Source organism: Mobula hypostoma, unplaced genomic scaffold, assembly GCF_963921235.1.
Source record: "Mobula hypostoma unplaced genomic scaffold, sMobHyp1.1 scaffold_83, whole genome shotgun sequence".
Classification (NCBI taxonomy): Eukaryota; Metazoa; Chordata; class Chondrichthyes; order Myliobatiformes; family Myliobatidae; genus Mobula; species Mobula hypostoma.
Window position 1 is genome coordinate 330,529 of NW_026948186.1, and position 24,558 is coordinate 355,086.

Sequence of the window (24,558 nt, forward strand, 5' to 3'; positions counted from 1 at the left end):
CCTCTCCTCTTGTCCAAATGAATTCCAGTGCCTTCAATGACCCACAGATTAGGGACAGGGTGTGCGCGCGGCCGGGGAGGGAGGGGGAGCTGGAGATGGTGGGGGTGGGGGGGGGGGAGTTATAGACGGTGAGGGGTGACGGAAGCAGACGCTGGAGACGGGGGTGACGGGACCCGAATGCCACCTACCGGAGGGGATGAGGAACGTGTATCCCTGCTTGAGTTCGATGCGCTGACACTTCTCCACCTTGTCCCCCAGGAAGATGTCACCCTGCTTGCCCGACAGTACCCAGCTCTCGTAGATCTCCAGGTTCAGCGGGGTTGGGGGGATCAGCCAGAAGATCTGTCAGGAGAGGGAGGAGGAGGAGGAATGGGGGAGCGGGGACACAACAACACCATCGTCAGTGGGTGAGGCAGAGGAGACGGGGGGGGGGGGGAGGACGGGACAGGGAAAGAGGACAGCGACGGGAAGCGCGAGGGATGGGTCCCGGGTGGGACGGTCGAGATTAACTCACCTTGCCCCCCCTGTGGATGTGATACCACACCGAGGTGCCTCCAAAATCGATGTGGAAGTCCGTGTAACAGCCTCGCACACTCATCAGGCAGTACCTGCCGGAGAGGGGAGAGACACGGGCCATGAGAAACCCACTCGCTCTGCAAGACTCCCGACCCAACTGAAAATTTCCCGTCCGTAACCCTGACCGCATCGCAGCCACCCGACCACGTCTGCCCCTGTCTCTCTCTATTTTCTCACCGTGTCCCTGTCCAAGTGTCGTTTAAATGTCGTTCCACAGACAGACCACCCTCTGGCAGCTCGCTCCATAGGCAGACCACCCTCTGGGTGAAAGTTGCCCCTCAGGTCCCTATTAAATCTCTTTCCCCTCTCCCCTTAACCCTGTGACTTCTGGTTCTCGATTCCCTGACCCTGGGGGAAAGCCTGTGCATATTCACCCCATCTGTGACCCTCGTGGTCTTACACACCTAAGGTCCTCTCGTGATTTCTCTCTCCCGACCCGCTCTCTCCTTGCAAAGGAGGCCGCCACTTACTTGCGGACTTTGGGGTACTTCATCTCGATGATGGCGTTGGTGGAGTCAGTTTGTCTCTCCTTGAGATGCCGAGGCCAGATATTATCCACCCAGTCCACGAGATCAACCTGGGTGGGGGAAGAGACCACGGGAGAGTTGTCACGGGGAGACTGAGAGGGAGAACGGGGAGAGTCGTCACAGAGAGACAGAGGGGGAACGGGGAGAGTCGTCACGGGGAGACTGAGAGGGGGAACGGGGAGAGTCGTCACGGGGAGAGAGAGAGAGAGAGAGAGAGGGGGAACGGGGAGAGTCGTCACGGGGAGAGAGAGAGAGGGGGGGAACGGGGAGAGAGAGAGAGAGGGGGAACGGGGAGAGTTGTCACGGGGAGACTGAGAGGGGGAACGGTGAGAGTCGTCACAGAGAGACTGGGAGGGGAAACGGGGAGAGTCGTCACGGGGAGACTGGGAGGGGGAACGGGGAGAGTCGTCACAGAGAGACAGGGGGGAACGGGGAGAGTCGTCACGGGGAGAGAGAGAGAGGGGGGGAACGGGGAGAGAGAGAGAGAGGGGGAACGGGGAGAGTTGTCACGGGGAGACTGAGAGGGGGAACGGTGAGAGTCGTCACAGAGAGACTGGGAGGGGGAAAGGGGGAGAGTCGTCACGGGGAGAGAGAGAGAGAGAGAGAGAGGGGGAACGGGGAGAGTCGTCACGGGGAGAGAGAGAGAGGGGGGAACGGGGAGAGTCGTCACGGGGAGAGAGAGGGGGGAACGGGGAGAGTCGTCACGGGGAGAGAGAGAGAGAGGGGGAACGGGGAGAGTTGTCACGGGGAGACTGAGAGGGGGAATGGGGAGAGTCGTCAGAGAGAGACTGGGAGGGGGAAAGGGGGAGAGTCGTCACGGGGAGAGAGAGAGAGAGAGGGGGAACGGGGAGAGTCGTCACGGGTAGAGAGAGTGAGAGAGTGAGAGGGGGAACGGGGAGAGTCGTCACAGAGAGACTGAGAGGGGGAATGGGGAGAGAGCGAGTGAGAGGGGGAACGGGGAGAGTCGTCACGGGGAGAGAGAGCGAGGTGGGAACGGGGAGAGTCGTCACAGAGAGAGAGCGAGCGAGAGGGGGAACGAGGGAGAGTCGTCACAGGGAGAGAGCGAGCGAGAGGGGGAACGGGGAGAGTCGTCACAGGGAGACTGAGAGGGGGAACGGGGAGAGTCGTCACAGAGAGACTGAGAGGGGGAACGGGGAGAGTCATTACGGGGAGAGAGCGAGAGGGGGAACGGGGAGAGTCATTACGGGGAGAGAGCGAGAGGGGGAACGGGGAAAGTCATCACGGGCAGAGCAAGGGGGGAACGGGGAGAGTCGTCACAGGGAGAGAGACTGAGAGGGGAACGGGGAGAGTCATCACGGGGAGAGAGAGAGCCAGGGGGAACGGGGAGAGAGAGAGCCGGGGTAACGGGGAGAGTCGTCACGGGGAGACAGAGTGAAAGGGGGAACGGGGAGAGTCGTCATGGGGAAAGTGCGAGAGGAGGAACGGGGAGAGTCGTCACGGGGAGAGCGAGAGGGGGAACGGGGAGAGTCGTCACGGGGAGAGAACGAGAGGGAACGGGGAGAGTCGTCACGGGGAGAGAGCGCGAGAGGGGAACGGGGAGAGCCGTCACGGGGAGAGAACGAGGGGGGAACAGGGAAAGTAGTCACGGGGAGAGCGAGAGGGGGAACGGGGAAAGTCGTCATGGGGAGAGAGCGAGGGGGGAACGGGAAGAGTCATCACAGGAAGAGAGCGAGAGGGGGGAATGGGGAGAATCGTCACGGGGAGAGAGAGAGAGCGAGGGGAGAACAGGGGGAGTCCTCACAGGGAGAGCAAGGGGGGAACAGGGAGAATTTTCACAGGAAGGGATAGAGCGAGAGGGGGAATGGGGAGAGTCGTCACCGGGAGACTGAGAGCGAGAGGGGGAATGGGGAGAGAGTGAGGGGGGAACGGGAAGAGTCATCACGGGAAGAGAGCAAGAGGGGGAACGGGGAGAGTCGTAACGGGGAGAGAGAGGGGGAACGGGGAGAGTCGTCACGGGGAGAGAGAGGGGGAACGGGGAGAGTCGTCACGGGGAGAGAGAGGGGGAACGGGGAGAGTTGTCACAGGGAGGGAGAGGGGGAGAGGGGCAGAGGGGGAGAGGGGCAGAGGGGCAGAGGGGCAGAGGGGCAGAGGGGCAGAGGGGCAGAGGGGCAGAGGGGCAGAGGGGCAGAGGGGCAGAGGGGCAGAGGGGCAGAGGGGCAGAGGGGCAGAGGGGCAGAGGGGCAGAGGGGGAGAGGGGGAGAGGGGGAGAGGGAGGGAGAGAGAGAGAGAGAGAGAGAGAGAGAGAGAGAGAGAGAGAGAGAGAGAGACAGACAGACGGACGGGGAATGGGGGAGAGTCATCACGGGGAATGGGGAGAGTCGTCACGGGGTGAGAGAGAGCGAGAGGGGGAACGGGGAGAGTCGTCACGGGTAGAGAGCGAGAGGGGGAACGGGGAGAGTCGTCACGGGTAGAGAGCAAGCGAGAGGGGGAAGGGGAGAGTCGTCACGGGGAGAGAGAGAGCGAGAGGGGGAACGGGGAGAGTCGTCACGGGGAGAGAGTGAGAGGGGGTACGGGGAGAGTCGTCACGGGGAGAGAGAGTGAGAGGGGTAACGGGGAGAGTCGTCACAGGGAGACGGCGTGAGAGGGGAAACGGGGAGAGGGCGCGAGGGGGGGAACGGGGAGAGGGCGCGAGGGGGAACGGGGAGAGGGCGCGAGGGGGAACGGGGAGAGGGCGCGAGGGGGAACGGGGAGAGGGCGCGAGGGGGAACGGGGAGAGGGCGCGAGGGGGAACGGGGAGAGGGCGCGAGGGGAAACGGGGAGAGGGCGCGAGGGGAAACGGGGAGAGGGCGCGAGGGGAAACGGGGAGAGGGCGCGAGGGGAAACGGGGGAGAGGGCGCGAGGGGGAACGGGGAGAGGGCGCGAGGGGGAACGGGGAGAGGGCGCGAGGGGGAACGGGGAGAGGGCGCGAGGGGGAACGGGGAGAGGGCGCGAGGGGGAACGGGGAGAGGGCGCGAGGGGGAACGGGGAGAGGGCGCGAGGGGGAACGGGGAGAGGGCGCGAGGGGGAACGGGGAGAGGGCGCGAGGGGGAACGGGGAGAGGGCGCGAGGGGGAACGGGGAGAGGGCGCGAGGGGGAACGGGGAGAGGGCGCGAGGGGGAACGGGGAGAGGGCGCGAGGGGGAACGGGGAGAGGGCGCGAGGGGGAACGGGGAGAGGGCGCGAGGGGGAACGGGGAGAGGGCGCGAGGGGGAACGGGGAGAGGGCGCGAGGGGGAACGGGGAGAGGGCGCGAGGGGGAACGGGGAGAGGGCGCGAGGGGGAACGGGGAGAGTCGTCACGGGGAGAGAGCAAGAGGGGAACGGGGAGAGTCGTCACGGGGAGAGAGCAAGAGGGGAACGGGGAGAGTCGTCACGGGGAGAGAGAGCGAGAGGAGGAACGGGGAGATAGTCGTCACGGGTAGAGTGACAGCGAGAGGGGGAATGGAGAGAGAGACAGTGAGAGGGGAAACAGGAAGAGTCATCACGGGGAGAGAGCGAGAAAGGGAACGGGGAGAATCGTCACGGGGAGAGAGAGCGAGGGGGGAACGGGGGGAGTCGTCACGGGGAGAGAGCGCGAGGGGGGAATGGGGAGAGTCGTCACGGAGAGAGAGAGGGAGAGGGGGACCGGGGAGAGTCGTCACGGGGAGAGAGAGAACGGGGAGAGTCAACATGGAGAGAGCGAGAGAGAGGAGGAACGGGGAGCGTCGTCACGGGGAGAGAGCGAGAGGGGAACGGGGAGAGTCGTCATGGAGAGAGAGCGAGAGGGGGAACAGGGAGAGTCGTCACGGGGAGAGAGGGAGAACGGGGGAGAGTCAACAAGGGGAGAGAGCAAGGGGGGAACAGGGAGAGTTGTCACAGAGAGAGAGAGAGGGGGAACGGGGAGAGTCGTCACAGGGAGAGAGCGAGAGGGGGAACGGGGAGAGAGCGAGAGGGGTAATGGGGAGAGTCGTCACGGGGAGAGAGCGAGAGGGGGAACGGGGAGAGTCGTCATGGGGAGAAAGCGAGAGGGGGAACGGGGAGAGAGCGAGAGAGGTAATGGGGAGAGTCGTCATGGGGAGAGAGCGAGAGGGGGAATGGGGAGAGAACGAGAGGGGGAACGGGGAGAGAACGAGAGGGGGAACGGGGAGAGAACGAGAGGGGGAACGGGGAGAGAACGAGAGGGGGAACGGGGAGAGAACGAGAGGGGGAACGGGGAGAGAACGAGAGGGGGAACGGGGAGAGAACGAGAGGGGGAATGGGGAGAGTCGTCACGGGGAGAGATCGAGAGGGGGAATGGGGAGAGTCGTCATGGGGAGAGAGCGAGAGGGGGAACGGTGAGAGAGCGAGAGAGGTAATGGGGAGAGTCGTCATGGGGAGAGAGCGAGAGGGGGAATGGGAAGAGTCGTCATGGGGAGAGAGCGAGAGGGGGAACGGGGAGAGAACGAGAAAGGGAATGGGGAGAGTCGTCATGGGGAGAGAGCGAGAGGGGGAATGGGGAGAGTCGTCATGGGGAGAGAGCAAGAGGGGGAATGGGGAGAGAGCGAGAGGGGGAATGGGGAGAGAGCGAGAGGGGGAATGGGGAGAGAGCGAGAGGGGGAATGGGGAGAGTCGTCATGGGGAGAGAGCGAGAGGGGGAATGGGGAGAGTCGTCATGGGGAGAGAGCGAGAGGGGGAATGGGAAGAGTCGTCATGGGGAGAGAGCGAGAGGGGGAATGGGGAGAGAGCGAGAGGGGGAATGGGGAGAGTCGTCATGGGGAGAGAGCGAGAGGGGGAACGGGGAGAGAACGAGAAAGGGAATGGGGAGAGTCGTCATGGGGAGAGAGCGAGAGGGGGAATGGGGAGAGTCGTCATGGGGAGAGAGCGAGAGGGGGAATGGGGAGAGAGCGAGAGGGGGAATGGGGAGAGAGCGAGAGGGGGAATGGGGAGAGAGCGAGAGGGGGAATGGGGAGAGAGCGAGAGGGGGAATGGGGAGAGAGCGAGAGGGGGAATGGGGAGAGAGCGAGAGGGGGAATGGGGAGAGAGCGAGAGGGGGAATGGGGAGAGAGCGAGAGGGGGAATGGGGAGAGTCATCATGGGGAGAGAGCGAGAGGGGGAACGGGGAGAGAGCGAGAGGGCGAATGGGGAGAGTCGTCACGGGGAGAGAGCGAGAGGGGGAACGGGGAGAGAGCGAGAGGGCGAATGGGGAGAGTCGTCACGGGGAGAGATCGAGAGGGGAAACAGGGAGGGGGGAGGTCGGGTTGGTTCAGGGATATTGGCGGTCTATCACGGGAGATCGAGAGGGTGGGGACAGCCACCCCTGCTCACCGTTGCAGGCCTCTGCACAATGTTCTCCAGCTTGGTGTGGCTGAACTCGAGGCTGATGACGTTGTACAGTTTCTCCCGCTCTTCGGCCGGCGTCTCGTAATACTTCACCCACTGCGCCATCGTCATCTCGATCCCCTTCTGAGTGTTGACATCCATTACGTCGACCAGACGCCGGCTCCCTGACAGCGAGGGGAGAGAGAGTGAGGGACTCGGGGAGCTGGCATGTCAACACTCGTATCTGTCATCCCCACACTCCCCTACACCCCTTCCATCTCTCACCGACTCTCATCCCTACTGTCACCACCCCAACACCACCCTCCCTCCCCCATCACACCACCGTCTCCATCACCACCTCCAGACCCCCCATCCCACCCATCTCCGTCACCCCTTCCCTCCCCGTCTCCGTCACCCCTTCCATCCCCTACACCCCTCCCCGTCTCCGTCACCCCCTTCCTCCCCTACACCCCTCCCAGTCTCCGTCACCCCTTCCCTCCCCTACACCCCTCCCAGTCTCCGTCACCCTCTCCCTCCCTACACACCTCCCCGTCTCCATCACCCCTCGCCGTGTCCGTCACCTCTTCCCTCCCCTACACCCCTCCCCATCTTCGTCACCCCTTCCCAGTCTCCGTCACCCCTCCCCGTCTCCGTCACCCCTTCCCTCCCCTACACCCCTCCCCGTCTCCGTCACCCCCTCCCTCCCCTACACCCCACCCCGTCTCCGTCACCCCTCACTCCCCTACACCCCTCCCCGTCTCCGTCACCCCCTCCCTCCCTACACCCCTCCCAGTCTCCGTCACCCCCTCCCTCCCCTACACCCCTCCCAGTCTCCATCACCCCCTCCCTCCCCTACACCCCTCCCAGTCTCCGTCACCCCCTCCCACCCCTACACCCCTCCCCGTCTCCGTCACCCCCTCCCTCCCCTACACCCCTCCCCGTCACTGTCACCCCCTCCCTCCCCTACACCCCTCCTCGTCACTGTCACCCCCTCCCTCCCCTACACCCCTCCCCGTCTCCGTCACCTCCTCCCTCCACTACACCCCTCCCCGTCTCCGTCACCTCCTCCCTCCACTACACCCCTCCCCGTCTCCGTCACCCCCTCCCTCCCCTACACCCCTCCCAGTCTCCGTCACCCCCTCCCTCCCCTACACCCCTCCCCGTCTCCGTCACCCCCTCCCTCCCCTACACCCCTCCCCGTCACTGTCACCCCCTCCCTCCCCTACACCCCTCACCGTCTCCGTCACCTCCTCCCTCCCCTACACCCCTCACCGTCTCCGTCACCTCCTCCCTCCACTACACCCCTCCCCCTCTCCGTCACCCCCTCCCTCCCCTACACCCCTCCCCATCTCCCCCACCCCCTCCCTCCCCGACACCCCTCCCCGTCTCAGTCACCCCCTCCCTCCCCTACACCCCTCCCTGTCTCCGTCACCCCCACCCTCCCCTACACCCCTCCCCGTCTCCGTCACCCCCTCCCTCCCCTACATCCCTCCCTGTCTCCGTCACCCCCTCCCTCCCCTACACCCCTCCCCGTCACCCCCTCCCTCCCCTACACCCCTCCCCGTCTCCGTCACCCCCTCCCTCCCCTACACCCCTCCCAGTCTACGTCACCCTCTCCCTCCCTCCCCGACACCCCTCCCCGTGTCCATCACCCCCTCCCTCCCCGACACCCCTCCCCGTGTCCATCACCCCCTCCCTCCCCTACACCCCTCCCCGTCTCCGTCACCCCCACCCTCCCCTACACCCCTCCCCGTCTCCGTCACCCCCTCCATCCCCTACACCCCTCCCCGTCTCCGTCACCCCCTCACTCCCCTACACCCCTCCCCGTCTCCGTCACCCCCTCCCTCCCCTACACCCCTCACCGTCTCCGTCACCTCCTCCCTCCCCTACACCCCTCCCCGTCTCCGTCACCCCCTCCCTCCCCTACACCCCTCACCGTCTCCGTCACCTCCTCCCTCCCCTACACCCCTCCCCGTCTCCGTCACCCCCTCCCTCCCCTACACCCCCCCAGTCTCCGTCACCCTCTCCCTCCCTCCCCTACACCCCAACCCGTCTCCGTCACCCCTCCCTCCGATAAACCCCTCCTCCTGTCACATATCTGCCCGGTGATGTGTGACGGGAGGGGATGGGAGGGGAGGGGACGGGCAGCCCGGTGATGTGTGACGGGAGGGGAGGGGACGGGCAGCCCGGTGATGTGTGATGGGAGGGGAGGGGACGGGCAGCCCGGTGATGTGTGATGGGAGGGGAGGGGACGGGCAGCCCGGTGATGTGTGATGGGGGGGGAGGGGACGGGCAGCCCGGTGATGTGTGACGGGAGGGGAGGGGAGGGGAGGGGACGGGCAGCCCGGTGATGTGTGATGGGAGGGGAGGGGAGGGGAGGGGACGGGCAGCCCGGTGATGTGTGATGGGAGGGGAGGGGACGGGCAGCCCGGTGATGTGTGATGGGAGGGGAGGGGACGGGCAGCCCGGTGATGTGTGATGGGGGGGGAGGGGACGGGCAGCCCGGTGATGTGTGACGGGAGGGGAGGGGAGGGGAGGGGACGGACAGCCCGGTGATGTGTGACGGGAGGGGAGGGGAGGGGAGGGGACGGGCAGCCCGGTGATGTGTGATGGGAGGGGAGGGGACGGGCAGCCCGGTGATGTGTGATGGGAGGGGAGGGGACGGGCAGCCCGGTGATGTGTGATGGGACGGGAGGGGACGGGCAGCCCGGTGATGTGTGATGGGGGGGGAGGGGACGGGCAGCCCGGTGATGTGTGACGGGAGGGGAGGGGAGGGGAGGGGACGGGCAGCCCGGTGATGTGTGACGGGAGGGGAGGGGAGGGGAGGGGACGGGCAGCCCGGTGATGTGTGATGGGAGGGGAGGGGACGGGCAGCCCGGTGATGTGTGACAGGAGGGGAGGGGACGGGCAGCCCGGTGATGTCTGATGGGAGGGGTGGGGACGGGCAGCCCGGTGATGTGTGACAGGAGGGGAGGGGACGGGCAGCCCGGTGATGTGTGACAGGAGGGGAGGGGACGGGCAGCCCGGTGATGTGTGACGGGAGGGGAGGGGACGGGCAGCCCGGTGATGTGTGATGGGAGGGGAGGGGACGGGCAGCCCGGTGATGTGTGATGGGAGGGGAGGGGACGGGCAGCCCGGTGATGTGTGATGGGAGGGGAGGGGACGGGCAGCCCGGTGATGTGTGACGGGAGGGGAGGGGAGGGGACGGGCAGCCCGGTGATGTGTGATGGGAGGGGAGGGGACGGGCAGCCCGGTGATGTGTGACGGGAGGGGAGGGGAGGGGACGGGCAGCCCGGGGATGTGTGATGGGAGGGGAGGGGACGGGCAGCCCGGTGATGTGTGACGGGAGGGGAGGGGACGGGCAGCCCGGTGATGTGTGATGGGAGGGGAGGGGACGGGCAGCCCGGTGATGTGTGACGGGAGGGGAGGGGACGGGCAGCCCGGTGATGTGTGATGGGAGGGGAGGGGACGGGCAGCCCGGTGATGTGTGATGGGAGGGGAGGGGACGGGCAGCCCGGTGATGTGTGACGGGAGGGGATGGGAGGGGAGGGGACGGGCAGCCCGGTGATGTGTGACGGGAGGGGAGGGGACGGGCAGCCCGGTGATGTGTGATGGGAGGGGAGGGGACGGGCAGCCCGGTGATGTGTGATGGGAGGGGAGGGGACGGGCAGCTCGGTGATGTGTGATGGGAGGGGAGGGGACGGGCAGCCCGGTGATGTGTGACGGGAGGGGAGGGGACGGGCAGCCCGGTGATGTGTGACAGGAGGGGTGGGGACGGGCAGCCCGGTGATGTGTGATGGGAGGGGAGGGGACGGGCAGCCCGGTGATGTGTGACGGGAGGGGAGGGGACGGGCAGCCCGGTGATGTGTGACGGGAGGGGAGGGGAGGGGACGGGCAGCCCGGTGATGTGTGACGGGAGGGGAGGGGACGGGCAGCCCGGTGATGTGTGACGGGAGGGGAGGGGAGGGGACGGGCAGCCCGGTGATGTGTGACGGGAGGGGAGGGGACGGGCAGCCCGGTGATGTGTGATGGGAGGGGAGGGGACGGGCAGCCCGGTGATGTGTGATGGGAGGGGAGGGGACGGGCAGCCCGGTGATGTGTGACGGGAGGGGAGGGGACAGGCAGCCCGGTGATGTGTGACGGGAGGGGGGGGACGGGCAGCCCGGTGATGTGTGACGGGAGGGGAGGGGACGGGCAGCCCGGTGATGTGTGACGGGAGGGGAGGGGACGGGCAGCCCGGTGATGTGTGACGGGAGGGGAGGGGACGGGCAGCCCGGTGATGTGTGACGGGAGGGGAGGGGACGGGCAGCCCGGTGATGTGTGACGGGAGCGGTGATGTGGACGGAGGGAGGGGACGGGCAGCCCGGTGATGTGTGACGGGAGGGGAGGGGACGGGCAGCCCGGTGATGTGTGACGGGAGGGGAGGGGACGGGCAGCCCGGTGATGTGAGGGGAGGGGAGGGGACGGGCAGCCCGGTGATGTGTGACGGGAGGGGAGGGGACGGGCAGCCCGGTGATGTGTGACGGGAGGGGAGGGGACGGGCAGCCCGGTGATGTGTGACGGGAGGGGAGGGGACGGGCAGCCCGGTGATGTGTGACGGGAGGGGAGGGGACGGGCAGCCCGGTGATGTGTGATGAGGGAGGGGAGGGGACGGGCAGCCCGGTGATGTGTGACGGGAGGGGGAGGGGACGGGCAGCCCGGTGATGTGTGACGGGAGGGGAGGGGACGGGCAGCCCGGTGATGTGTGAGGGAGGGGAGGGGACGGGCAGCCCGGTGATGTGTGACGGGAGGGGAGGGGAGGGGACGGGCAGCCCGGTGATGTGTGACGGGAGGGGAGGGGACGGGCAGCCCGGTGATGTGTGAGGGAGGGGAGGGACGGGCAGCCCGGTGATGGAGGGAGGGGAGGGGACGGGCAGCCCGGTGATGTGTGAGGGAGGGGAGGGGACGGGCAGCCCGGTGATGTGTGACGAGGGGAGGGGACGGGCAGCCCGGTGATGTGTGATGGGAGGGGAGGGGACGGGCAGCCCGGTGATGTGTGAGGGGAGGGGAGGGGACGGGCAGCCCGGTGATGTGTGACGGGAGGGGAGGGGACGGGCAGCCCGGTGATGTGTGACGGGCAGCCGGTGATGTGGGGGAGGGGAGGGGACGGGCAGCCCGGTGATGTGTGACGGGAGGGGAGGGGACGGGCAGCCCGGTGATGTGTGACGGGAGGGGAGGGGACGGGCAGCCCGGTGATGTGTGACGGGAGGGGAGGGGACGGGCAGCCCGGTGATGTGTGACGGGAGGGGAGGGGACGGGCAGCCCGGTGATGTGTGACGGGAGGGGAGGGGACGGGCAGCCCGGTGATGTGTGACGGGAGGGGAGGGGACGGGCAGCCCGGTGATGTGTGACGGGAGGGGAGGGGACGGGCAGCCCGGTGATGTGGACGGGCAGCCCGGTGATGTGTGACGGGAGGGGAGGGGACGGGCAGCCCGGTGATGTGTGAGGGAGGGGAGGGGACGGGCAGCCCGGTGATGTGTGAGGGAGGGGAGGGGACGGGCAGCCCGGTGATGTGTGACGGGAGGGGAGGGGACGGGCAGCCCGGTGATGTGTGACGGGAGGGGAGGGGACGGGCAGCCCGGTGATGTGTGAGGGAGGGGAGGGGACGGGCAGCCCGGTGATGTGTGACGGGAGGGGAGGGGACGGGCAGCCCGGTGATGTGTGACGGGAGGGGAGGGGACGGGCAGCCCGGTGATGTGTGAGGGAGGGGAGGGGACGGGCAGCCCGGTGATGTGTGACGGGAGGGGAGGGGACGGGCAGCCCGGTGATGTGTGACGGGAGGGGAGGGGACGGGCAGCCCGGTGATGTGTGACGGGAGGGGAGGGGACGGGCAGCCCGGTGATGTGTGACGGGAGGGAGGGGAGGGGACGGGCAGCCCGGTGATGTGTGACGGGAGGGGAGGGGACGGGCAGCCCGGTGATGTGTGACGGGAGGGGAGGGGACGGGCAGCCCGGTGATGTGTGACGGGAGGGGAGGGGACGGGCAGCCCGGTGATGTGTGACGGGAGGGGAGGGGACGGGCAGCCCGGTGATGTGTGACGGGAGGGGAGGGGACGGGCAGCCCGGTGATGTGTGACGGGAGGGGAGGGGACGGGCAGCCCGGTGATGTGTGACGGGAGGGGAGGGGACGGGCAGCCCGGTGATGTGTGACGGGAGGGGAGGGGACGGGCAGCCCGGTGATGTGTGACGGGAGGGGAGGGGACGGGCAGCCCGGTGATGTGTGACGGGGAGGGGAGGGGACGGGCAGCCCGGTGATGTGTGACGGGAGGGGAGGGGACGGGCAGCCCGGTGATGTGTGACGGGAGGGGAGGGGACGGGCAGCCCGGTGATGTGTGACGGGAGGGGAGGGGACGGGCAGCCCGGTGATGTGTGATGTGTGACGGGAGGGGAGGGGACGGGCAGCCCGGTGATGTGTGACGGGAGGGGAGGGGACGGGCAGCCCGGTGATGTGTGACGGGAGGGGATGGGAGGGGAGGGGACGGGCAGCCCGGTGATGTGTGACGGGAGGGGAGGGGACGGGCAGCCCGGTGATGTGTGACGGGAGGGGAGGGGACGGGCAGCCCGGTGATGTGTGACGGGAGGGGAGGGGACGGGCAGCCCGGTGATGTGTGACGGGAGGGGAGGGGACGGGCAGCCCGGTGATGTGTGACGGGAGGGGAGGGGACGGGCAGCCCGGTGATGTGTGACGGGAGGGGAGGGGAGGGGAGGGGACGGGCAGCCCGGTGATGTGTGACGGGAGGGGAGGGGACGGGCAGCCCGGTGATGTGTGACGGGAGGGGAGGGGACGGGCAGCCCGGTGATGTGTGACGGGAGGGGAGGGGACGGGCAGCCCGGTGATGTGTGACGGGAGGGGAGGGACGGGCAGCCCGGTGATGTGTGACGGGAGGGGAGGGGACGGGCAGCCCGGTGATGTGTGAGGGAGGGGAGGGGACGGGCAGCCCGGTGATGTGTGACGGGAGGGGAGGGGACGGGCAGCCCGGTGATGTGTGATGGGAGGGGAGGGGACGGGCAGCCCGGTGATGTGTGACGGGAGGGGAGGGGACGGGCAGCCCGGTGATGTGTGACGGGAGGGGAGGGGACGGGCAGCCCGGTGATGTGTGACGGGAGGGGAGGGGACGGGCAGCCCGGTGATGTGTGACGGGAGGGGAGGGGACGGGCAGCCCGGTGATGTGTGACGGGAGAGGGGGGAGGGGACGGGCAGCCCGGTGATGTGTGACGGGAGGGGAGGGGACGGGCAGCCCGGTGATGTGTGACGGGAGGGGAGGGGACGGGCAGCCCGGTGATGTGTGACGGGAGGGGAGGGGACGGGCAGCCCGGTGATGTGTGAGGGAGGGGAGGGGACGGGCAGCCCGGTGATGTGTGACGGGAGGGGAGGGGACGGGCAGCCCGGTGATGTGTGACGGGAGGGGAGGGGACGGGCAGCCCGGTGATGTGTGACGGGAGGGGAGGGGACGGGCAGCCCGGTGATGTGTGATGGGAGGGGAGGGGAGGGGCAGCCCGGTGATGTGTGAGGGAGGAGGGACGGGCAGCCCGGTGATGTGTGAGGGAGGGGAGGGGGGGAGCCCGGTGATGTGTGAGGGAGGGGAGGGGACGGGCAGCCCGGTGATGTGTGACGGGAGGGGAGGGGACGGGCAGCCCGGTGATGTGTGACGGTGAGTGGAGGGAGGGGAGGGGACGGGCAGCCCGGTGATGTGTGACGGGAGGGGAGGGGACGGGCAGCCCGGTGATGTGTGACGGGAGGGGGAGGGGACGGGCAGCCCGGTGATGTGTGACGGGAGGGGAGGGGACGGGCAGCCCGGTGATGTGTGACGGGAGGGGAGGGGACGGGCAGCCCGGTGATGTGTGACGGGAGGGGAGGGAGGGGAGGGGACGGGCAGCCCGGTGATGTGTGACGGGAGGGGAGGGGACGGGCAGCCCGGTGATGTGAGACGGGAGGGGATGGGAGGGGAGGGGACGGGCAGCCCGGTGATGTGTGATGGGAGGGGAGGGGACGGGCAGCCCGGTGATGTGTGACGGGAGGGGATGGGAGGGGAGGGGACGGGGACGGGCAGCCCGGTGATGTGTGGGAGGGGAGGGGACGGGCAGCCCGGTGATGTGTGACGGGAGGGGATGGGAGGGGAGGGGACGGGCAGCCCGGTGATGTGTGACGGGAGGGGATGGGAGGGGAGGGGACGGGCAGCCCGGTGATGTGTGACGGGAGGGGATGGGAGGGGAGGGGACGGGCAGCCCGGTGATGTGTGACGGGAGGGGAGGGGACGGGCAGCCCGGTGATGTGTGACGGGAGGGGAGGGGACGGGCAGCCCGGTGATGTGTGACGGGAGGGGAGGGGACGGGCAGCCCGGTGATGTGTGATGGGAGGGGAGGGGACGGGCAGCCCGGTGATGTGTGACGGGAGGGGAGGGGACGGGCAGCCCGGTGATGTGTGATGGGAGGGGAGGGGACGGGCAGCCCGGTGATGTGTGACGGGAGGGGAGGGGACGGGCAGCCCGGTGATGTGTGACGGGAGGGGAGGGGACGGGCAGCCCGGTGATGTGTGACGGGATGGGAGGGGACGGGCAGCCCGGTGATGTGTGACGGGATGGGAGGGGACGGGCAGCCCGGTGATGTGTGACGGGAGGGGAGGGGACGGGCAGCCCGGTGATGTGTGACGGGGGGGAGGGGACGGGCAGCCCGGTGATGTGTGACGGGAGGGGAGGGGACGGGCAGCCCGGTGATGTGTGACGGGAGGGGAGGGGACGGGCAGCCCGGTGATGTGTGACGGGAGGGGAGGGGACGGGCAGCCCGGTGATGTGTGACGGGAGGGGAGGGGACGGGCAGCCCGGTGATGTGTGACGGGAGGGGAGGGGACGGGCAGCCCGGTGATGTGTGACGGGAGGGGAGGGGACGGGCAGCCCGGTGATGTGTGACGGGAGGGGAGGGGACGGGCAGCCCGGTGATGTGTGACGGGAGGGGAGGGGACGGGCAGCCCGGTGATGTGTGACGGGAGGGGAGGGGACGGGCAGCCCGGTGATGTGTGATGGGGGGGGAGGGGAGGGGGGAGGGGACGGGCAGCCCGGTGATGTGTGACGGGAGGGGAGGGGACGGGCAGCCCGGTGATGTGTGATGGGAGGGGAGGGGACGGGCAGCCCGGTGATGTGTGATGGGAGGGGAGGGGACGGGCAGCCCGGTGATGTGTGACGGGAGGGGAGGGGAGGGGACGGGCAGCCCGGTGATGTGTGATGGGAGGGGAGGGGAGGGGACGGGCAGCCCGGTGATGTGTGACGGGAGGGGAGGGGACGGGCAGCCCGGTGATGTGTGACGGGAGGGGAGGGGACGGGCAGCCCGGTGATGTGTGACGGGAGGGGAGGGGACGGGCAGCCCGGTGATGTGTGACGGGAGGGGAGGGGACGGGCAGCCCGGTGATGTGTGACGGGAGGGGATGGGAGGGGAGGGGACGGGCAGCCCGGTGATGTGTGACGGGAGGGGAGGGGAGGGGACGGGCAGCCCGGTGATGTGTGACGGGAGGGGAGGGGACGGGCAGCCCGGTGATGTGTGACGGGAGGGGATGGGAGGGGAGGGGACGGGCAGCCCGGTGATGTGTGACGGGAGGGGATGGGAGGGGAGGGGACGGGCAGCCCGGTGATGTGTGACGGGAGGGGATGGGAGGGGAGGGGACGGGCAGCCCGGTGATGTGTGACGGGAGGGGATGGGAGGGGAGGGGACGGGCAGCCCGGTGATGTGTGACGGGAGGGGATGGGAGGGGAGGGGACGGGCAGCCCGGTGATGTGTGACGGGAGGGGATGGGAGGGGAGGGGACGGGCAGCCCGGTGATGTGTGACGGGAGGGGATGGGAGGGGAGGGGACGGGCAGCCCGGTGATGTGTGACGGGAGGGGATGGGAGGGGAGGGGACGGGCAGCCCGGTGATGTGTGATGGGAGGGGAGGGGAGGGGACGGGCAGCCCGGTGATGTGTGACGGGAGGGGAGGGGACGGGCAGCCCGGTGATGTGTGACGGGAGGGGAGGGGAGGGGACGGGCAGCCCGGTGATGTGTGATGGGAGGGGAGGGGACGGGCAGCCCGGTGATGTGTGATGGGGGGGGAGGGGACGGGCAGCCCGGTGATGTGTGACGGGAGGGGAGGGGACGGGCAGCCCGGTGATGTGTGATGGGAGGGGAGGGGACGGGCAGCCCGGTGATGTGTGACGGGAGGGGAGGGGACGGGCAGCCCGGTGATGTGTGATGGGAGGGGAGGGGACGGGCAGCCCGGTGATGTGTGACGGGAGGGGAGGGGAGGGGAGGGGACGGGCAGCCCGGTGATGTGTGAGGGGAGGGGAGGGGACGGGCAGCCCGGTGATGTGTGATGGGAGGGGAGGGGACGGGCAGCCCGGTGATGTGTGATGGGAGGGGAGGGGACGGGCAGCCCGGTGATGTGTGATGGGACGGGAGGGGACGGGCAGCCCGGTGATGTGTGACGGGAGGGGAGGGGAGGGGACGGGCAGCCCGGTGATGTGTGATGGGAGGGGAGGGGAGGGGACGGGCAGCCCGGTGATGTGTGACGGTAGGGGAGGGGACGGGCAGCCCGGTGATGTGTGATGGGAGGGGAGGGGAGGGGAGGGGACGGGCAGCCCGGTGATGTGTGACGGGAGGGGAGGGGACGGGCAGCCCGGTGATGTGTGATGGGAGGGGAGGGGAGGGGACGGGCAGCCCGGTGATGTGTGACGGGAGGGGAGGGGACGGGCAGCCCGGTGATGTGTGACGGGAGGGGAGGGGACGGGCAGCCCGGTGATGTGTGACGGGAGGGGAGGGGACGGGCAGCCCGGTGATGTGTGACGGGAGGGGAGGGGACGGGCAGCCCGGTGATGTGTGACGGGAGGGGAGGGGAGGGGCAGCCCGGTGATGTGTGACGGGAGGGGAGGGGACGGGCAGCCTGGTGATGTGTGACGGGAGGGGAGGGGACGGGCAGCCCGGTGATCTGTGACGGGAGGGGAGGGGACGGGCAGCCCGGTGATGTGTGATGGGAGGGGAGGGGACGGGCAGCCCGGTGATGTGTGATGGGAGGGGAGGGGACGGGCAGCCCGGTGATGTGTGACGGGAGGGGAGGGGAGGGGAGGGGACGGGCAGCCCGGTGATGTGTGATGGGAGGGGAGGGGACGGGCAGCCCGGTGATGTGTGATGGGAGGGGAGGGGACGGGCAGCCCGGTGATGTGTGACGGGAGGGGAGGGGACGGGCAGCCCGGTGATGTGTGACGGGAGGGGATGGGAGGGGAGGGGACGGGCAGCCCGGTGATGTGTGATGGGAGGGGAGGGGACGGGCAGCCCGGTGATGTGTGACGGGAGGGGAGGGGAGGGGCAGCCCGGTGATGTGTGACGGGAGGGGAGGGGAGGGGCAGCCCGGTGATGTGTGATGGGAGGGGAGGGGACGGGCAGCCCGGTGATGTGTGACGGGAGGGGAGGGGAGGGGACGGGCAGCCCGGTGATGTGTGATGGGAGGGGAGGGGACGGGCAGCCCGGTGATGTGTGATGAGGGGGGAGGGGACGGGCAGCCCGGTGATGTGTGACGGGAGGGGAGGGGACGGGCAGCCCGGTGATGTGTGACGGGAGGGGTGGGGACGGGCAGCCCGGTGATGTGTGACGGGAGGGGAGGGGACGGGCAGCCCGGTGATGTGTGACGGGGGGGGAGGGGACGGGCAGCCCGGTGATGTGTGACGGGAGGGGAGGGGACGGGCAGCCCGGTGATGTGTGACGGGAGGGGAGGGGACGGGCAGCCCGGTGATGTGTGACGGGAGGGGAGGGGACGGGCAGCCCGGTGATGTGTGATGGGAGGGGAGGGGACGGGCAGCCCGGTGATGTGTGATGAGGGGGGAGGGGACGGGCAGCCCGGTGATGTGTGACGGGAGGGGAGGGGACGGGCAGCCCGGTGATGTGTGATGAGGGGGAAGGGGACGGGCAGCCCGGTGATGTGTGACGGGAGGGGAGGGGACGGGCAGCCCGGTGATGTGTGACGGGAGGGGTGGGGACGGGCAGCCCGGTGATGTGTGACGGGAGGGGAGGGGACGGGCAGCCCGGTGATGTGTGACGGGAGGGGAGGGGACGGGCAGCCCGGTGATGTGTGACGGGAGGGGAGGGGACGGGCAGCCCGGTGATGTGTGACGGGAGCGGAGGGGACGGGCAGCCCGGTGATGTGTGATGGGAGGGGAGGGGACGGGCAGCCCGGTGATGTGTGACGGGAGGGGAGGGGACGGGCAGCCCGGTGATGTGTGACGGGAGGGGAGGGGACGGGCAGCCCGGTGATGTGTGACGGGAGGGGAGGGGACGGGCAGCCCGGTGATGTGTGACAGGAGGGGAGGGGACGGGCAGCCCGGTGATGTGTGACGGGAGGGGTGGGGACGGGCAGCCCGGTGATGTGTGATGGGGGGGGAGGGGAGGGGGGACGGGCAGCCCGGTGATGTGTGACGGGAGGGGAGGGGACGGGCAGCCCGGTGATGTGTGACGGGAGGGGAGGGGACGGGCAGCCCGGTGATGTGTGATGGGAGGGGAGGGGACGGGCAGCCCGGTGATGTGTGACGGGAGGGGAGGGGACGGGCAGCCCGGTGATGTGTGACGGGAGGGGAGGGGACGGGCAGCCCGGTGATGTGTGACGGGAGGGGAGGGGACGGGCAGCCCGGTGATGTGTGATGGGGAGGGGAGGGGACGGGCAGCCCGGTGATGTGTGATGGGACGGGAGGGGACGGGCAGCCCGGTGATGTGTGACGGGAGGGGAGGGGACGGGCAGCCCGGTGATGTGTGACAGGAGGGGATGGGACGGGCAGCCCGGTGATGTGTGACAGGAGGGGACGGGACGGGACGGGACGGGCAGCCCGGTGATGTGTGACAGGACGGGGTGGGTGGGGGGGGTGGAAAGGGAAGGACACTTACTCACCCACAAACATCTTCACGTCGTTAACACTGAAATCTGGTTCGGGCATTCTGGGGGGGGCGGGGGGGGAGAGAGAGAGACAGTGAGTTCACGTGACCTCTCCAGGGAGCACTGCTCTTGGGTGCCCTGACCGTTTCACCCTTGACCTCCCAACGTGCAACACCTCGCCCTGATTAGCCTCCCGTTGCCTTTTCTCCAGGCCGATCTCCAGTCGGCCTGCAGCCCGTCCAGTCCCCTTTCCCTCGCACGCTGTTGCACAGAGAGAGACCGCTGGCCCACCTGAGCCCCGCTCAGCAGTCTCGTTGCCTGCTCGCGGACCCACACCCGCTCCACACCCATCCACAACTTCCCTCCAACGCCGAAAACAAGATTGGAGGCAGCAGTGGTGCTGGGAGCTGGACCCACACTCCCAACGCCCTCTGAGTGACGTTCACCCTCATATTCGGCCGAAAGATTTCACCCTTAAACCCTGACCTTTGGCTGTTGTGCCACCCAACCTCAGGGAAAAGCCTGCTTTTATTTACCCTGTCGATACCCCTCATACGTATGCCTCTATCAAATCTCCTCTCGAACTTCTACATTCCCATGAGTAAAGTCCCAAACTATTCGATCTTTCCTGATAACTCACGTTATCCAGACCTTGTAAAATTTCTCTGTACTCTTTCAACCTTCTTTACAACATTCCTGTAGTTAGGTGACCAAAAATGCACAGCGTCCTGGTGAATCTCCTCTGCACCCTCTCTAATCCAGGCAGCATCCTGGTCAATCTCCTCTGCACCCTCTCTAATCCAGGCAGCATCCTGGTCAATCTCCTCTGCACCCTCTCTAATCCAGGCAGCGTCCTGGTCAATCTCCTCTGCACCCTCTCTAATCCAGGCAGCATCCTGGTCAATCTCCTCTACACCCTCTCTAATCCAGGCAGCGTCCTGGTCAATCTCCTCTGCACCCTCTCTAATCCAGGCAGCATCCTGGTCAATCTCCTCTGCACCCTCTCTAATCCAGGCAGCATCCTGGTCAATCTCCTCTGCACCCTCTCTAATCCAGGCAGCGTCCTGGTCAATCTCCTCTGCACCCTCTCTAATCCAGGCAGCGTCCTGGTCAATCTCCTCTGCACCCTCTCTCATCCAGGCAGCACCCTGGTGAATCTCCTCTGCACCCTCTCTAATCCAGGCAGCACCTGGTCAATCTTCTCTGCACCCTCTCTAATCCAGGCAGCACCCTGGTCAATCTTCTCTGCACCCTCTCTGATCCAGGCAGCATCCTGGTCGATCTCCTCTGCACCCCCTCTAATCCAGGCAGCGTCCTGGTCAAGCTCTTCCGCACCCTCTCTAATCCAGGCAGCATCCTGGTGAATCTCCCCTGCACCCTCTCTAATCCAGGCAGCGTCTGGTGAATCCCCTCTGCACCCTCTCTAATCCAGGCAGCATCCCGGTCAATCTCCTCTGCACCCTCTCTAATCCAGGCAGCGTCCTGGTCAATCTCATCTGCACCCTCTCTAATCCAGGCAGCGTCCTGGTCAATCTCCTCTGCACCCTCTCTAATCCAGGCAGCATCCCGGTCAATCTCCTCTGCACCCTCTCTAATCCAGGCAGCATCCTGGTCAATCTTCTCTGCACCCTCTCTGATCCAGGCAGCATCCTGGTCAATCTCCTCTGCACCCTCTCTAATCCAGGCAGCGTCCTGGTCAATCTCCTCTGCACCCTCGCTAATCCAGGCAGCATCCTGGTCAATCTCCTCTGCACCCTCTCTAATCCAGGCAGCATCCTGGTCAATCTCCTCTGCACCCTCTCTAATCCAGGGAGCATCCTGGTGAATCTCCTCTGCACCCTCTCTAATCCAGGCAGCGTCCTGGTCAATCTCCTCTGCACCCTCTCTAATCCAGGCAGCATCCTGGTCAATCTCCTCTGCACCCTCTCTAATCCAGGCAGCATCCTGGTCAATCTTCTCTGCACCCTCTCCAATCCAGGCAGCGTCCTGGTCAATCTCCTCTGCACCCTCTCTAATCCAGGCAGCATTCCGGTCAAACTCCTCTGCATCCTCTCTAATCCAGGCAGCGTCTCGGTCAATCTCCTCTGCACCCTCTCTAATCCAGGCAGCATCTCGTCAATCTCCTCTGCACCCTCTCTAATCCAGGCAGCATCCTGGTCAATCTCCTCTGCACCCTCTCTAATCCAGGCAGCGTCCTGGTCAATATCCTCTGCACCCTCTCTAATCCAGGCAGCATCCTGGTCAATCTCCTCCGCACCCTCTCTAATCCAGGCAGCGTCCTGGTCAATCTCCTATGCACCCTCTCTAATCCAGGCAGCATCCTGCTGAATCTCCTCTGCACCCTCTCTAATCCAGGCAGCGTCCCGGTCAATCTCCTCTGCACCCTCTCTAATCCAGGCAGCATCCTGGTCAATCGCTTCTGCACCCTCTCTAATCCAGGCAGCATTCTGGTGAATCTCCTCTGCACCCTCTCTAATCCAGGCAGCATCCTGGTGAATCTCCTCTGCACCCTCTCTAATCCAGGCAGCATCCTGGTGAATCTCCTCTGCACCCTCTCTAATCCAAGCAGCATCCTGGTGAATCTCCTCTGCACCCTCTCTAATCCCGGCAGCATCCTGGTCAATCTCCTCTGTACCCGCTCTAATCCAGGCAGCATCCTGGTGAATCTCCTCTGCACCCTCTCTAATCCAGGCAGCATTCTGGTGAATCTCCTCTGCACCCTCTCTAATCCAGGCAGCATCCTGGTGAATCTCCTCTGCACCCTCTCTAATCCAGGCAGCATCCTGGTGAATCTCCTCTGCACCCTCTCTAAACCAGGAAGTATCCTGGTCAATCTCCTCTGCACCCTCTCTAATCCAGGCAGCGTCCTGGTCAATCTCCTCTGCACCCTCTCTAATCCAGGCAGCATCCTGGTCAATCTCCTCTGCACCCTCTCTAATCCAGGCAGCATTCTGGTGAATCTCCTCTGCACCCTCTCTAATCCAGGCAGCATCCTGGTCAATCTGCTCTGCACCCTCTCTAAACCAGGAAGTATCCTGGTCAATCTCCTATGCACCCTCTCTAATCCAGGCAGCGTCCTGGTGAATCTCCTCTGCACCCTCTCTAATCCAGGCAGCATCTCGTCAATCTCCTCTGCACCCTCTCTAATCCAGGCAGCATCCTGGTGAATCTCCTCTGCACCCTCTCTAATCCAGGCAGCATCCCGGTGAATCTCCTCTGCACCCTCTCTAATCCAGGCAGCATTCCGGTCAATCTCCTCTGCACCCTCTTCTAAACCAGGAAGTATCCTGGTCAATCTCCTCTGCACCCTCTCTGATCCAGGCAGCATCTCGTCAATCTCCTCTGCACCCTCTTTAATCCAGGCAGCATCCTGGTCAATCTCCTCTGCACACTCTCTAATCCAGGCAGCATCCTGGTCAATCTCCTCTGCACCCTCTCTGATCCAGGCAGTGTCCGTGTCAATCTCCTCTGCACCCCCTCTAATCCAGGCAGCGTCCTGGTCAATCTCTTCCGCACCCTCTCTAATCCAGGCAGCATCCTGGTGAATCTCCCCTGCACCCTCTCTAATCCAGGCAGCGTCTGGTGAATCCCCTCTGCACCCTCTCTAATCCAGGCAGCATCCCGGTCAATCTCCTCTGCACCCTCTCTAATCCAGGCAGCGTCCTGGTCAATCTCATCTGCACCCTCTCTAATCCAGGCAGCGTCCTGGTCAATCTCCTCTGCACCCTCTCTAATCCAGGCAGCATCCTGGTCAATCTCCTCTGCACCCTCTCTAATCCAGGCAGCGTCCTGGTCAATCTCCTCTGCACCCTCTCTAATCCAGGCAGCGTCCTGGTCAATCTCCTCTGCACCCTCTCTCATCCAGGCAGCACCCTGGTGAATCTCCTCTGCACCCTCTCTAATCCAGGCAGCACCCTGGTCAATCTTCTCTGCACCCTCTCTAATCCAGGCAGCACCCTGGTCAATCTTCTCTGCACCCTCTCTGATCCAGGCAGCATCCTGGTCGATCTCCTCTGCACCCCCTCTAATCCAGGCAGCGTCCTGGTCAAGCTCTTCCGCACCCTCTCTAATCCAGGCAGCGTCCTGGTCAATCTCCTCTGCACCCTCTCTAATCCAGGCAGCATCTCGTCAATCTCCTCTGCACCCTCTCTAATCCAGGCAGCATCCTGGTCAATCTCCTCTGCACCCTCTCTAATCCAGGCAGCGTCCTGGTCAATATCCTCTGCACCCTCTCTAATCCAGGCAGCATCCTGGTCAATCTCCTCCGCACCCTCTCTAATCCAGGCAGCGTCCTGGGCAATCTCCTATGCACCCTCTCTAATCCAGGCAGCATCCTGCTGAATCTCCTCTGCACCCTCTCTAATCCAGGCAGCGTCCCGGTCAATCTCCTCTGCACCCTCTCTAATCCAGGCAGCATCCTGGTCAATCGCTTCTGCACCCTCTCTAATCCAGGCAGCATTCTGGTGAATCTCCTCTGCACCCTCTCTAATCCAGGCAGCATCCTGGTGAATCTCCTCTGCACCCTCTCTAATCCAGGCAGCATCCTGGTGAATCTCCTCTGCACCCTCTCTAATCCAAGCAGCATCCTGGTGAATCTCCTCTGCACCCTCTCTAATCCCGGCAGCATCCTGGTCAATCTCCTCTGTACCCGCTCTAATCCAGGCAGCATCCTGGTGAATCTCCTCTGCACCCTCTCTAATCCAGGCAGCATTCTGGTGAATCTCCTTTGCACCCTCTCTAATCCAGGCAGCATCCTGGTGAATCTCCTCTGCACCCTCTCTAATCCAGGCAGCATCCTGGTGAATCTCCTCTGCACCCTCTCTAAACCAGGAAGTATCCTGGTCAATCTCCTCTGCACCCTCTCTAATCCAGGCAGCGTCCTGGTCAATCTCCTCTGCACCCTCTCTAATCCAGGCAGCATCCTGGTCAATCTCCTCTGCACCCTCTCTAATCCAGGCAGCATTCTGGTGAATCTCCTCTGCACCCTCTCTAATCCAGGCAGCATCCTGGTCAATCTGCTCTGCACCCTCTCTAAACCAGGAAGTATCCTGGTCAATCTCCTATGCACCCTCTCTAATCCAGGCAGCGTCCTGGTGAATCTCCTCTGCACCCTCTCTAATCCAGGCAGCATCTCGTCAATCTCCTCTGCACCCTCTCTAATCCAGGCAGCATCCTGGTGAATCTCCTCTGCACCCTCTCTAATCCAGGCAGCATCCCGGTGAATCTCCTCTGCACCCTCTCTAATCCAGGCAGCATTCCGGT

General features: G+C 66.2%; 1 protein-coding gene across 2 annotated transcripts in view; it reads right to left on the reverse strand.

Moving 5' to 3' along the window:
* kdm2ab (lysine (K)-specific demethylase 2Ab) overlaps positions 1-24,558 on the reverse strand; it is a 136,249-nt gene that overhangs the window by 74,588 nt on the left and 37,103 nt on the right. For both annotated transcript variants that reach the window (XM_063039388.1, XM_063039389.1), the window contains exons 4-8: positions 19,312-19,358; positions 6,384-6,562; positions 1,047-1,153; positions 515-608; positions 189-342 (exon numbers count right to left, since the gene is read on the reverse strand). In XM_063039388.1, coding sequence (XP_062895458.1) covers positions 189-342; positions 515-608; positions 1,047-1,153; positions 6,384-6,562; positions 19,312-19,358 — 581 coding nt within the window. The remainder of the gene's footprint in view (positions 1-188; positions 343-514; positions 609-1,046; positions 1,154-6,383; positions 6,563-19,311; positions 19,359-24,558) is intronic.